A 14,641-nucleotide genomic window follows, 5' to 3' on the forward strand; every position below is an offset into this window, starting at 1 on the left:
CCGGCCACCTCCTCTCCCCTCGGGGTGGACCGACTGAGGGAGGGAAAGAGGGAGGGGGCCGCCATCTTCTCAGGGCGGGCGCCGGTGGCGAGTGCGCGGCGGCAGGTCCGCTCCGGGGGCTGCCGGGGGGTCGGCGGCCGCGCCCCCGCCCCGCGAGGGCGTGAGGGAGCGAGGGAGGAGGAGGAAAGCGAGAGGGAGAAAGCGAACGGGAGGGCGGGGTGTGGAGGCAGCTCCCGCGGCTGGGCGTGTGCCCGGCCCCCGGTGCTGCGTGACCGCGCGGGAGGAGCAGGAGGAGGAGTGTGGGTGCGGGGAATTTCCTTGTGTGGCGGCGGAGGAACAACACCGCTCCAGACAGCAGGGCTGCGAGGAGGGCGCTGCCGCCGCCGCCGGTTGCCGAGCGATGTGAGGGGGAGCCCCCGCTACGCCCTCCCCTCCCTGCCCCTGGAGCCGCCTGCTTTCCCCCTCCCTCCCCTCGTTCATCCCCGCCCCGCCATGCCGGACCAGATCTCCGTGTCGGAATTCGTGTCCGAGACCAATGAGGATTACAAGTCACCCACCGCCTCCAACTTCACCACCCGGATGGCCCAGTGCAGGAACACAGTGGCGGCCATCGAGGAGGTGAGCCCGGGCGGGGGGCGCGGGGCGCGCAGCCCTCTTTGGCCTGGCTGCAGAGAACAAGGCGCTACCGGCGCTGGCTCCTGCCGCTCCCTCTCCCGCCCGGCCTCGAGGAGCGCCCTCGGCTGCCGCTTCGAGGAAATGGAAATGGGGCTCGCCCGAGTGGAGAGGGGAAAGAAAAGGAGGGGGGAAGGGCCGGGGCGCCGCTCCCCCGCCCCGCGGGGCTCACGCTCTGCCCGCCCCTCAGCGCACGGCGGGGCAGGGTCGTCCGCCGCCCTCAGCTGGGGAGCCCCAGCCGTCGCTTCTCGCTCCTCTTGACGCCCGAGGAGCCCCGATCTGGGCGGTTCCGGCCTCTTTCCTCATAAATGGGGGTGGGGGAACTTGAACTCTGCAGTCTCCTGGGTCAGCCCCTTCCCTCACATTGCTACCTGAACCACCTTGGTCTCTCCAGCTGCCGTGTGGGGCTTCGGCTTTCCCTGTTTGTTCTTTCCCCGAGCGTGTGTCTGCCTGCCTCCGGGCACAGGTGGGATTTAATCAGCTTTCCATTTCCCGCACACAGAAATTTAAACGCGCTTCCCCCGGCCATACGGTTTAAGGCAGCCTTCCCTGGGGAGCCGCTCCCTTAGGGCCGTGCCCGCTCTTCAGTGTCGGGATCCCGAGCTCCCTCTTTCCTGCCTCCTCCGGGACAGCCGGGCTGCTCGTGCCTGCCTGGCGTGAGCCGCTTTTGTCTCGCCGAGAGCCGGGTGTTTTTCTGTCTTTAAAGATACTCGGAACGTGCCGTTGGACCTGATGGTGAGAGCCCACCCTTCCTCCCACGGGGCATGTCTGCCAGGACTCGAGAGAGGGAGGCTCTTTTCCCTCCTGTTTCAAATCAGAGGGAAATCTGGGACAGGTCTGAACACAGTGAGAGTACATTCCACGTCCCAGTCATACACGCACAATGAAATGAGAAGCGTCTGTGTATCTTGACTCCCCTAGCAGCTTCTCCGAAGTAACTTGTAGGAGGTGGGAATCTTACTTGTGCTGCAGATTAATTTGCTCCATCTACCTGTTACATCAGTTCTTACAGTGTGTGTTTTAGTTGATTTGTTTTGCACTAAGCATATATTTTAAAAAGAGCCTCTTCAGCAAAAAGAATCTTGTCGGTTGTTGGTGTCCCTTCTTTCAAAAGAACTGCCACTAGCAATGGATTATTAACGTGTCTTAAGTGAACAAAACCCAGGTTAGGTGTTTAAACACCCTTTTCAGGATTTTCCTGTTTTGCCAGTTCCCAAAACCACTAAAGCAAGGAGTTGAATTCAAAATAATCTTGTTCCTGAGGTAATTTTCTGCCCTGCAAGCTTGCACTTAAATGCCTGGATCTAATTATGCTTTATTAACCCGATAGTCTTAAGATCAACAATTCTTCTGTAACAAAGACAACCTCTTCATGAATATTTATAGTAATGAATAATTTTAATTGCAAGGTAGAAGTGCTTAATAATTGGCTAATACAAGATCGAAGTTGGTATAAGCATTTGTGTCAAAAGCAGTTTTGTGAGATTTAGAGATTTTTATTGCAGTTCTGAAAAAAATTTGTTTTTTCTCTAAGTCACACTTAGTGGATTGATATTTGATTTCTAATGGAATTCAATCAGAACATTAAATCTTTCTTTGTATCTGCAAATTTCTGGTAATAGATGCTGTCTGCTAGGTTACTACAAAATTATCTTTAGTAATAATGATAATAAACAATGAGCCTAGTAAAGTTTGCAAGGCAAGAGCTGAGAGATTGCAGAGACTGGCAGTAGTTGTTGATAGTATTGGTCTATCTGGCACTTCTGGCAAAATATCACAGTTCCTGCCTGTTTGTGCTGCTGTCTGAAAGCATGTGTGGAAATGACTACTGAATCTTTTTCTCTGTGATTTGTCAAGAGCAATAAATATATTTTCATAGTTTCAAAATGGTGAAAGCTTTTTTCAGGCTTAGACTTCTTTGATTTGGAAATACTCAGGTACTTCAGCATGACGTGCCTGGTTTTTCAGGTTAAATGTGATTCTTGGATAAAAAGCTGTCTATAAGTTGTGTAATAGAGAAGTCAGGGCTCAGCACCTTTTTTTCTGGGAGGCTGGGCAAGAAGTAGTTCATCAGCTTGTTATGAACTAAAGCTTATTAAAGAATGCAACAAAAAACCTTCAGGGAATATAAAGAACCTGTACATTTCCAGTGGCACTGGTGGTGGGAAGCATTGATTTGCAGAGCACACTGCTCTCTTGCAGCAGGCAGTGCAGTTCTGGGAACTAGGAAGTCTGGCTGTGCATGATTGAGGGAATGTGTTACTTTAAAGCAGTTAATAGGTAAGTTGAAACTGGCTGACTGCTGACTTTGTGTATGCCCTGGTTTGAACAAGCTAGTTTATTAACTGAAGACACATTTTTGCTTCCCAGGATATTGTATATATTTATTAAACAAACAAATTAAGTGGTTAATACTGATACTTAGAGGATGTCTCTTTACTCCTACTCTCTGAAAATATGGTTCTGGAATGGAGTATTCAACTGCCTGCGTGAAGCCAGCTCTGGGCTCCCAAGTCTGGTGCTCCCTTGGGAGCTGGGGAGGCAGTGCAGAAGCACAGGAGGGGGAGGCTGCTGTGATTTGTTAGGCTGAGCTCAACTGTCCACAAATACAGATATGTTTTCACATCCCATTGGGATGTCTTTTGCACTTAACATTGCTGGCTACTAGTTTTGTAATTTTGTCTTTGTTAATTAGTAGGTATCTAATAGTGTCTTAAAAGTTTGGTTAATGAAGCTTTCCATGGTGGAGTGGAAGAGCCTTGTTAAGTGAGGAAGTCAATAGGATGTTGGACAATTAAGAGTGCATAATTTATCCATATATCTTTGTGGGCAGTGGTATTGCCTTAAATCTGAACTTGGATTAACTGACCTCTGTCAGTTTCACAATATGGTTGATTCTTAGTATCAGTTGAAGATACTTTTAGTTTTACTGTTTTATATGATTATATACACTGATTACAGACCATGGATCGTGGCTTTTGAGTTCACCAGAAACACCTGCATTGCAGTTTGGGAGCTGGTGCCTGTTCAAACACTTGCAGAAAGAGCATCTGACTCTTTGCTGAATCTGTTTATTTGCTCTCAGTAGTGGAAAAGGGATTAGGGAAGGCATGCTTGTGGAACACAAAGTGATTTCAAAGGAAAAGGAATCATATAATTTCTTCATTGTTCTCAGATTAGGATGTTGCTTAGTAAAACATTGGGAATATTTAGTGTCTTCTGTAACTAAATTATTAGTGAGCAATATGTCACAGGCCCTTACAGGTTACTGTTTAATCTTTACAAGTGTGATAGTGACTAAGATTAAATAAGTTTTAATTGATAGAGTCCAGAGCATGGTCACATGACTGGGGGAGGGGTTGCTTGAAATCAGTAATCTGGTCTAAGAACTGCAGCCCTTTTAATTGTCTGTTTCTACGAAAGGTCATAGGATCTAAAAATTTGTGGTGACCATTCTTAAACTAAATTGTAATGAAACCTGCAAAGTGGTTCTAGTAACTGTGATAATTTTAAAGATTTAAAGAAATTAGTTTAAAGAGTAATGGAATTACTAGAATCTAATTGTGCTTTTTTTTTGCCTTTTTTTTTTTTTTTTAAGCATGAGTTAAGTTTTATAATAAAGAGTGGAAGTGAAGCCCATATTTCTGTTCTGACTGTTTACTGGGATCCAGTGCTGGACCAAGTAATTAGGATAGGGAGCAGTTTTGCAGACTAATATGTAAACAGGGAGTAGCAGACAGTTCCTGTGCTGAAGACATTTCCATCTAAGTCAGGACTGAGGTACAAAATTTATTCACCTACTTCAACTTCACTGCATGCACAGATTTTCCTATGAAGGAAGGAGAATGGAAACACTGAGAGAAGTTTAATAGATTACTGGAACACTTCCACATCACAGTGGCACTTGCCACTGGAGTAAATGTATCCTAAAAAGTAGAGAGGACAAACATGGGGAAAAAATGTAAAGTATATAACCAAAATAAACTGTATAGTGGTACCAAAGGTTGTTTTAGTTCTCTAAAATAGATAGAAATAGATTTCAATTGCTTATAGTCTATTTAAAAACCACTCTCAACGAATTTTTGCAAAAGCTGAGGAATTAATGTTAAAGGCATAACTTGTAATTTCAGGTATCTACTTGCCTTTGTTTTGTAGGTCCCATTCCATGATGATTATACCTCAATAATTCTGTTATTTTACACTTTCAAAGATTTTTTTTTCAATTACCACTCCTACAAATGCAGCATGTCATTTCTGAATCAAATCCTTTTCTTCCTCACTGTTATTTATAATGCAATTTTCTATCAGAAATGGCAACATCTTCTTGCCACCCTAAGGCAATCCACAGTTTTCAGCTGGCTGGGAGTGGTGTAAGGGATCGATGTTTATTGAATTTGATTCCTCTTGTATGGTACAATTCTGTGGCATGCTCTTCTGCATTTTGGTTCTGCAAAGCTAACAAGGGGGAGGTGTAATAACAGCTTGGTAAGGTGGGGGATTGTGAGTCTGGATACATGGATACACCCCTATATTTACTTTTTGCTTGCTACATTTATAGGACTGGATTCTGTTTTCCAATAGTTGATGATTGTGCCTTGCATTTCAAAGTTATATGAAGAGAGTGATTCTGTGTAGTTTGAGAAGCAGTAGGAAGTGTTGTATACTGTAGTTCATTTTGAGAAACTTACTATGGTTTCTTGTAGATTTTTCTTTTAAATAAAATGTATCTTTATGCCTACTACAGCATGCTTTTTAGTAGAACATTTTTGCACACTTTTCTTACCTCATTACTAAATATGCTTCCACAAATACATGTTGTTTAAAGTGTTTTTTGTGTTCCTTTTTGGAATCATGATTCTCTGTCATCAGTATCCAGAGATTTCTGGAAAAGTCATTATAACACAAAAGGCATGATGATTTCAAAAGGAGTGTGGGAATTGTGTTCTTTTTGAGAGGAATGTAGAGGATGAAAATTGCAGAAATACAGGAGCTAAGCTGTATGGCTTCAGCTGGAGCTTTGTTCATATTTTTAGGTAGTCAGCTTCAACTTTAAACCTTTAACATCAACAGGCAGTCAGTTAAAACAGTGTCAAACTACAAAAAAAGATTTCTGTGCACCTTAGTGCATTTGGTGATGAATCTGCTTGACATTACCAAATGCTCCCATTCTTCCTAGGAGCATGAATGAAAAATATGAATTTGTAAAGAAAGATATATATCTCTCTGAAGTACTTTACTAAATGGTTGGTTTTGTGTTTTGAGTTTTTCATAATGTTGGTGTATTTTTCAGAACCATCTTATCTGATTCTAGTGTACTTCATGCTGATGCTAGAAGAGGGTAATGTAGAAAGTGGCTACTTCTGCTTAGGTTTAACACACTTTCACTTCCTGTTCGTGTTGTTCTCTCTATACCATAATATGCAGCAACGTTAGGTAAAGGTGAACCTTTATTCTGAAAGGTGTTGCAAAGTCACAGGACAAAAGCCTAATCCCTGCTCCAGAGTTCTTACAGTCCACATGTCAAGTGGATCTGGCTGATGAATACAGATGGAGGAATGCAAGAAAACTTGGTGCACCTGACTAGTGTAGTGTGTTAGTAGCTGGACCACTGTGAAGTTCTTTCTTTTTATTCATATGTGTTGGAATAGTGGCTATTAAACTCTTAGTTCAACTCTTAAATCTATGATTGTTTTATAATTTTCACCTTCCATGTGTGTGAGCACATGCATGTATTACATACAGCCATTCCCTGTGTAAGCTCCAGCACGGCACCTTCTGTGCATCACTCTAGACAGCCCACATGATCTGTCTGCTCCGGTTTCCCAGAAACAACCTTTCCACTTAAAGCTCCACAAAAGTCGGGTCTAGCCTTGTTTAGGCTGACTCTTCCCTCTCTTGTATTGGGTGTCAAGCTTCTCTATGCTTTTGAAATGTTTACAGTCTCCTTATCTTTCTTAATGTCTTGAAACTCCTTTGCTACAGCAGTTATTGGTGCTTTGTCCTATCTCTCTGGAGGTCCCTGCCTTGGCCCAGCCCTGTCCAAGGTACTGGAGCAATGGCTGGACCTCAGGTGGGCTTCATGCTAAGATAAAATTACTCTCATGAGCAGGCCGGTGGCAAGAGCCTTCACTTGTTCTCAGCCCTTGCTGTCTCCAAATAAATCGTATTATCTTTGTGAAGTTGCAAGAGAGGGAAGAAGTCATGTCAGGCGTCTGTCATGGCAAGCCAAGATGCTGACTTTTATTTAAGGAAACAGAAGCTGGAGGGACTAATGTGAGAGTTGCTGGTTTTAAGGAAGGGATCAGGTTGTGGAAACAAGTGAAGTGTTTATAGAATAGTAGGGGCTGAATTAATTATGTACTAAAAGCGAAACAAATTAAAAGCAAAGCACACACACACATATGCATATATGTATAGGGAAAAAATCATTCAGCTGAGAGGTGATGAGGTCGATAGAACTGAAGAGTGCATATACTAAAGTCTGAAAAATGTTCATTAAATATTACAGGAAAGGGGAAAACTATGGGAAAGTCTACAGACTTAGAACGCCCCAGGAAGAATGTCACAAATTATCTGAGCCCGTCAGACATGTGAAGAAAAAGCCAGATATTCAGAGGAAGGTTTTGTTTTAAAGAATATGTGTAAAGATAAAAGACAAATTTGCAAAAGTCAAGTTTCTTTAAGAGTGACAGGAGGCAGTAAAGAAAACAAAAACGCTTTTAAGCACATAGAATTGCAAGGAGAAAAAGAAGACATAATATGCAGTTAGAATGTAGTAGTATTAAAGATAATGTAGGTATTGCCAAATCTAAACAAGAGCTATGCTGCAATTTTTGAGCTCAAAGTGTGGGAGAAGGTAGAATGGATGTCAGGAATAGAGATGCAAGTAAGCAAGGCAATAAACAAAATTGTGAGCTTAAAGCACTCAGTTTGTTGGGGTTGGTTGACTTATTTCCCAGAATCCTGAAAGAACTAAGATGATAACTAGCAAATATTTCTGACAAATCCTCTGAAGACTAGCTTGATATCTGATGTAGCACAGAGGGTTAAAAAGGCAGGGATGGAAAGAAGAGGAGAAATATTTGCAATCTAAAAAAAAAAAATTGCAATGAATGCAGAAATGCAGACCATGACCTTTAAATTGAGAAGAGGTGTTCTTACTCAAAGATTGTAAGTGTTCCTGGACGAGTGGCAAGCAAGTACTGGTTCCCCTCCTGCTTCCAGAAATGCTTGAAAAACATTCTAAACATGCATTTATAGCAATTACCACTGCTATTCAAGAAGGCAGTGCTTTCACATTTGTAGCATAGTCAAATGTGCAAGAGGTTCACAATAGGAGAAATTGTGTGTCTCATTTACTCTTTTAGCAGTGCTGGAAGCTGCTAATGGGAAATCAGAATTACTGAGAATCATACTTGTAAAGCTGTACAAAGTGGTTATACCCAGGTTTCATATAGCATTAAAATCTCTCCGTTGGTCCATTTTAACTGAGACAGATTTTTTTTTTTCTTTAATCCAGCTGAAAAATGTAGTTCTAGTTATGGGACAAGCAGAAGTTTAAAGTTTGTAACTACTAACTTTATTGCAAATGGAGGGCAGGACTTCTCTTTTTTTTGGTAACCTTTTCCCAACACAGTCTCATGTTTGTTAGCACGAAGCTTCAACTGTTCTGTATGCAGAATGCTTACTGTTTGTGTAGCTGCTCTTGGTGGGAAGAGAGACATCAGCTCAAAGAGTTTTAGTATTAGAGATGAGATTTTCTGTGATTAAGGTGACCACAAGCTTCTTTTGTTTCAACTAAATGTAGACTTCTTTTCTGAAGTTTACATCAATCTAGGGATTAAGTGGTCAAGTAAATTTGGCTGGGAAGCAACAAAAAATGGTAATACAAGAAAGGGAAAACTCACAAAGTTATGGGCACCTGGAATGTGTAAGAGGTAACATGGAGATCAGTCAAATGTGATGAACAAGAAAAGGAAATTTGAATTAAAAACTAATTGAGAGATTGAGAGAGTTATTCAGAAGCAGAAGTACTGTGAAGGCATATGAGGAATTGAAGGGTCAGGAATTGCTACTTGGGGAGAAGCACTAAGGAGGGGATGAGGAAATGCATAAGAAGTCTGAGGAAGTTCAGAGAAATTGGAAATTACAGGAACTGTAAAGGAAGAGGGAGTGTGCCAGTGTTCACACAGGAAGTAGGATGAAAACACAGGCCTGAGAACATGGGGGCAGGGCTAATGTGAAAAGGGTCAGTGTAGCAAGGAGGCAGGCAGGAATATAGAGAAGGGGTAGTGGTGGAGGACAGGGAATAATGGTGATCTCTTGGCTATATCCTACTGTAGTTTAGGAATGTAAGAAAAATTCTGTAAGTTCCTCAGAAAATGGGATGTAATTAAGAATTATGCAGACTTTATGAGATATTATACATATCTCAGTTTTATTTGGAAAGAGAAAATAATTTACCGTACAGGGGAGAATTTATTGATGGAGGAACTGAGATACAGTATGGTAACTGAATAGGTTTTTTCTTATGAGCAATGGTGCTTTGCAGAAAATTAGCTTGGGTGGTGTGATTCAGTACTTTTCATCTCAAGTAGTAGGCTTTGTTTTCAAGCGAGTAGGTGTTGGACAGAATTTCAAAAATGTGCTTCTTTGTGTATGTGAGCTCTGCTTCACAAAAATATTTACTATATAAGTGACGTACTGTGCAGTGGAGTGTATTTCTTTGGAGTATATTCTTTAAGAGGTGGCTGTAAAAGTTAACATGAAACAAACTATAGTATAAATTCTAGCATCTGACTTGTGCTGAAACTCTACTCCTGGTTGTCTTGGAGCAGTGTGGTGTTCAGAACCATCTGCTGTTTGTGGACCCCTCAGCTAGCCCTGATTAAAGATCAGATTATCAATGTAGTTCTAGCCTGAAATCTATAATTCTGTCTAGGCATTATGCTAAGTATGCGTGTAGATGCATCAAAACAGCTGAAGTGATTAGAGCTGAACAAACTACTTCCACATTCCTGAAAGCTTTGTACTACATTTAAAAAGCACATAGGAAGGGAAAATGGTAGTGAAGGGATGTTTATGTTCTTACAGATTATTTTCTCATTTTTTTTGATTTCTGTTCATTGTTAATGAAATATTTCTTTCCTAGAAGATGCAATTTCAAGGAATTTTAGACTGTATTCTAGGGAAGTCAACTCAGAAACAAATGCATGAAGTAATCATTTTAAGCCCCTTCAATCAACCAGGATTACTGTTTGGCTATTGCAATAGGAGTAGAAATTTCCTTAGCATTTGCAAACACAGAGCCCCTGCTCTGTAGTCACATGCAAAACATGCAGTATGGAGTTTTGCAAAGCACATGTTTTTAATTATTTGTTTATTTTCCAGCACTGTAGGTGTATGTTACACAACAATGGAAAAAATGCCAGCAGAGTCCTCCTACACTCTGAGCTCCATGTGGACTAGATGCTGATTGTGCTGATGAGAATAGCATTGAGGAAGCAACAAAGTAGTAAATCTTTTCTAAGCTGCTTTTTGTTTGGTTTCATTCATTCTTCTGCTTAGTTCACTCTCTTCTGTTGTTTAAATGGTCTGGATGTAGATGATAAGCTTTTCATGTCAGTATTTCCAGCCCAGTCTGTTTTAGGGATGGAACCATGTTTGCCACTGCCTTCCCTGTCCCCCAGCCCATACAGATGTGGCACTGGTGCAAGGACACATGATGCTTGCTTACATATAGATTCAGGCATTTGTCTCTTTTGCTTCAATCAGTTGATTCAGTAGCTCTTTTCTATTTCATTTAAGAAAACTTGAGATTCTGACAGGCCTGGACGTGCTTCTTTGTTCTAAGTTGCTTCAATTTTAAATGCAGAAGTTCTTTGTCTTAGGTAGTGTTTTGTCTTAGGTAAGAGTTGTGTATGAATTTACCTTCCTAATCGAAATTGTTGATACAGGGAAGTGCCATCTGTCCCATTCTAGAGATACCTTCCATGACATGAACTCTCTCATTATTTTGGCAAAGTCCACTGTAGGGATAAAGCTTTTATTTTTGCATCAATATTATGTAAATGAGTATTGTATCTCTGCTCTGTGGTGCACTAATAATTGCATCACTTAAGATTCACTTACACTTTGAGGCAGCTGTCTCTAGTGACAGGAATGTCCGAACTGTTAATTTTAGTTTTACTTAAAGCTGCTGAAGTTCCAGTAGAATTTAAGATCATTGCTTTCAAGATTGTAATAGTGTCCTGTGATTTCTGTGTTGAGAACCTGAAATGAATGGCAGTTCAGATGCATTCTTTCATTTAAGTGTATTGATACTGAGACAATGCAGAGATTTTCTAAGGGATAGTGAATTACAGAGAAGTTGGAGTGCAAATCACAGGCTGAAGTCTGAAAGACACTATAGAACAGAAATAATTTTATAATGTTTCAAGAGAAAATAAGTTATATCATTTGACACTGGGTTTTATGTGTAATAATAATATAGCATTAGTATTATAGGTAGATGCTGTTAATAAATTTCTACTCTGATAATAGAGAGATGATGTCCAGTGTGCTTCTTTACCTCTGATGAACCTTATTTTGACAGCTGGTTCTGTATGTCCCTGAGAATGGTTGGCTCATTTGAGGTGATTTGTGTTACTCTCCTAAGTCCCCTCTAGATACCTCTGCCATTCTTTGTTGTGGGAATATGGCATCCTCAGAATTTCAGGTGTATCATAAACTAGATAGAGTTTGTGCCTTCTATTCCCTTTCAGAATGGACACCTTGTATGTGTCTGCCAGAGACATGTATGACACCGATTTATTATTTATGTCTGTTAAGAAGCTCTCAGAGGCCTGTTAAGATTGCAGTTCAATTTTGCTCTGTTGTTGTAGACTCTTCTCTTTTCTAGGCTAGTTTCTTGTCCCTAGAATTATTGGATACCTAAAGAAGAAAAAGTCAAAGGAGTGTTGGATGTGGAGGGATAGATCAGTTTATGGCATCCAGTTGATCTGTGTACACACTGCAAAGGTTCTCGTTTTTAGCATAAAGTACAGCATACATAGGGAGAAACGTAACTGTTTCATTTGTCATTGTTTTATAGAGATTGTAACAGGAGTGTCTGCCTGGTTCAAGTAGATGTTTGGAAGACTACAAATACCAAATTAGACCACTAATGTGGGAACTTTTGAGTGTCTGGAAAGTGTTTTGATTTGTTAATTGCTCCCCTAAATAACTAAAAATTCTCTTTTCAGAAAGCTTATCACATGTAGAATAAAAAGGCTTTATGTTCTGCAAAGATTAATTCTTGTTGCCTCTGATGGTGTCTAAAAAGATTTAATAGCAGGGAAAAGAGTTCCTGAATTAAAAAATCTGCAAAAGGAAAATCTCATCAGCCAGCTCATCATAATGCTGTTGAATGATACAGTGTGAGGATCAGCCTCTTCCAACAGCTGGACTCCCAACCGTGAACGGCTTTGATGGATGCTGACAGCAGACAGAAATGCAAAAACATGAAGCTAGAAAAAAGTCTTTTGCAGGGTGTAAAAAAAAAAAAAAATCTTACTGGTCCAGTAAATCTTACTGGTCCATTTAAGACAATCATCATTGGAACTTTAATCCTGTTGCCTATGTTACTTTATTTTACGTGGTGATATATCTTAGGATGTTGAAGCATGTAATATTAAATAAATAGAGATGGATGTAAAGAATTGGCTACTGCAACTGAAAAAATAAACAACAATTAAATATTAAATAAGGGTGTTTATTTTACACTCCCTCTGTTTATAAATTAGCAACTGTAAAGATTAAGTGCATAATCTGCTATGTTGCTTATGGGATCTGTGTTTAAAGTCCACTCATTTTGTCATTGAAAGCAGATAGCTGTAGTGTTGGAGAAGGGAAGTATATTTCTCAGTGTAAAAATTGGTTAATGCAGGAGGTGGATGTGTTCTGGAGAAATAGTTGGCATAAGCAGCTTCCATTCTTTCTGTATGCATGAGATTTTATTTCACAAAAATGCTTGATGCCTGTTTCCTAGTTAAGTATCTGTTGCATTTCTAACTTTTTGTAGTGAGGGGAGCCTGTGGAAATCAATTTATACACAAATATAGCACCTGTCTAGTGTGAAACAGTCTCATTTAGTGACTTGTATTAATGCTGTAACATTTTGCATCTCTGAACTTCTGATTTAGGATTTCTCTTCTGACAGAAGTAGTCTGTTAGAGAATTCTGGTTTTTAGGCATCCCTTCTTTGTTTTAATAAATGCATTGTACAAAGTCATCATGTTCAGGTCTGGTTTTATACACAACATAGAGCAGTGTCAAATTCTCCCATTGTTTACCTTTGCAGAAGAATTACCTTGCACTTTCATGTATTAACTTCCCAAAGCACATTAGTGTTACTTTTTTCCACCATGCATATCCATAGCTCAAGAGTTTACTACATTCTTGTGCCAAATACACCAGTGCTTGTTTAAACAGATTGCCTTGGCATTGCGCCCTCAAGAAACACGAACCCAGATGCTAAATAATGCTTTCGTGGAAGGGGACCTTTCAGAGATTATTCTGCCATAAACTCTGTCCTTTTTTTTGCAGGTTTGTCTCTGAACCTTCAGTCTCTTTAGCTGATAGGTCTCACAGCAAAGAGCTCATTTATACCAGTTAACTGTCATAGCTACTGCAGTTTTTCACATAGCTACTGCTCCAAGTAAAGTAATTGCCCCAAATTAAAGTGTTTTTACATTACAGTTGTTCTAGGATCCATTCAGAAGCTAAATGCCTTGCCCTAAACCCTACTATGCCTGTAAGGGTTTTTTTCTACCCTTTGTATCAGTCCCTCTGTGAATGTGCAAGGTGATCAGTGGAAGGAAACTGGAGAGGGTTTAGAAAAGAAACTGATACATTGAAGGAGGAAATGACATAAGAGCAGGAGAATGGAAAGAGGATTCTGGAGAGGGATAACATAATTTAGGAAGTTTTTTTACCACCCTCTGTAACAGAGAAATGGATTGAATGAAGCCAGGAGTGTTGACAGTTCATTCCTAGTAGAAAAATAACAAGCTGAGACAGAATGTTTGTGGATATCTCTGATCTTTTGAGTCAGCAAGGATTAATTACAGTGAATATCAGATTGCCTGTAAAGATACAGGAGAAAAGCCAAACTATTGTGGTTCCTGGATACAAGTATAAAAAATTTGCTGTTGGTAATTTTTAAACAAGAGCAGTCCAGTGAGGCACAAGAACCTTGTCTTGTTCTGCTGTCTCTACAATAACTACTTGATTGCCTCTCTTCCTTAACTGACCAAGTTTCTTCCTGTGCCCTTTTGTTTTTGGGAAGGATGTTCCTATATGTGTTTAGCATCTGCAGCAGCCTCTGGCATTATTACTTATTCTAAAATACTGGAATGGATGAAGTGCAGGATTGATGACTGTTCAGTAGACCAATGTTTTAAAGCAAATTGCTAAAATTGAGTGAGATCTGATTTTGTTTTAAAGAAATAGTGTTAAGATAACTGTGTATAATAAATAAAAATTAGTGTGTTAATATTTATTTTGTATATTTGTCAGTTAGATGCTCAGTTTAGAAAAGAACACGTAGGTTCCTGACTCTAGGATAATTTTTCTAATGACACAAGATTATTTCCCAAAATTTTGTTACTGCTCTAGCAGTACTTCCAAGCATTTGTTGTTGTTGTTCTAATGGACTCTATTTTACAAAATGGTAATCTTGAGACTTTCCTCAAATTCAGATCCAGTTCTATGAATACTTTCAGCAGAATCCCATCCAAATAGCTGAAAATGTGAAATAGTAACTTTTACATTTTCCAAAAGGAAGCTGCTGTGGGTAAGAAGGAAGGAATGTGTTAGAGATTTTGAACTGTTTTAAATACAAAATAAAGTAAAGGTGATGGCCGACTCCTTCCTCTTCCTCCGTCCCTACTTCCCATGGATTAGTTTTTTTCTTTCTCTTGTCTGGAAT

The 14,641-nt window shown here is 40.4% G+C and overlaps 1 protein-coding gene across 3 annotated transcripts in view; it reads left to right on the forward strand.

The window, feature by feature from the left end:
• The first annotated feature begins 253 nt into the window (after positions 1 to 253).
• Positions 254 to 14,641, forward strand: part of ASAP2 (ArfGAP with SH3 domain, ankyrin repeat and PH domain 2) — an 83,571-nt gene continuing 69,183 nt past the window's right edge. Inside the window, exon 1 of one of the 3 annotated variants that reach the window (XM_030235922.2) lies at positions 254 to 618. In XM_030235922.2, the coding sequence (XP_030091782.1) occupies positions 493 to 618 (126 nt within the window). In that variant the 5' untranslated portion in view covers positions 254 to 492. The remainder of the gene's footprint in view (positions 619 to 14,641) is intronic. The other 2 variants (XM_018920650.3, XM_009095049.4) reach the window with 2 other exon arrangements.

The sequence above is a fragment of the Serinus canaria genome, chromosome 3, assembly GCF_022539315.1.
Source record: "Serinus canaria isolate serCan28SL12 chromosome 3, serCan2020, whole genome shotgun sequence".
NCBI classification, from domain to species: domain Eukaryota; kingdom Metazoa; phylum Chordata; class Aves; order Passeriformes; family Fringillidae; genus Serinus; species Serinus canaria.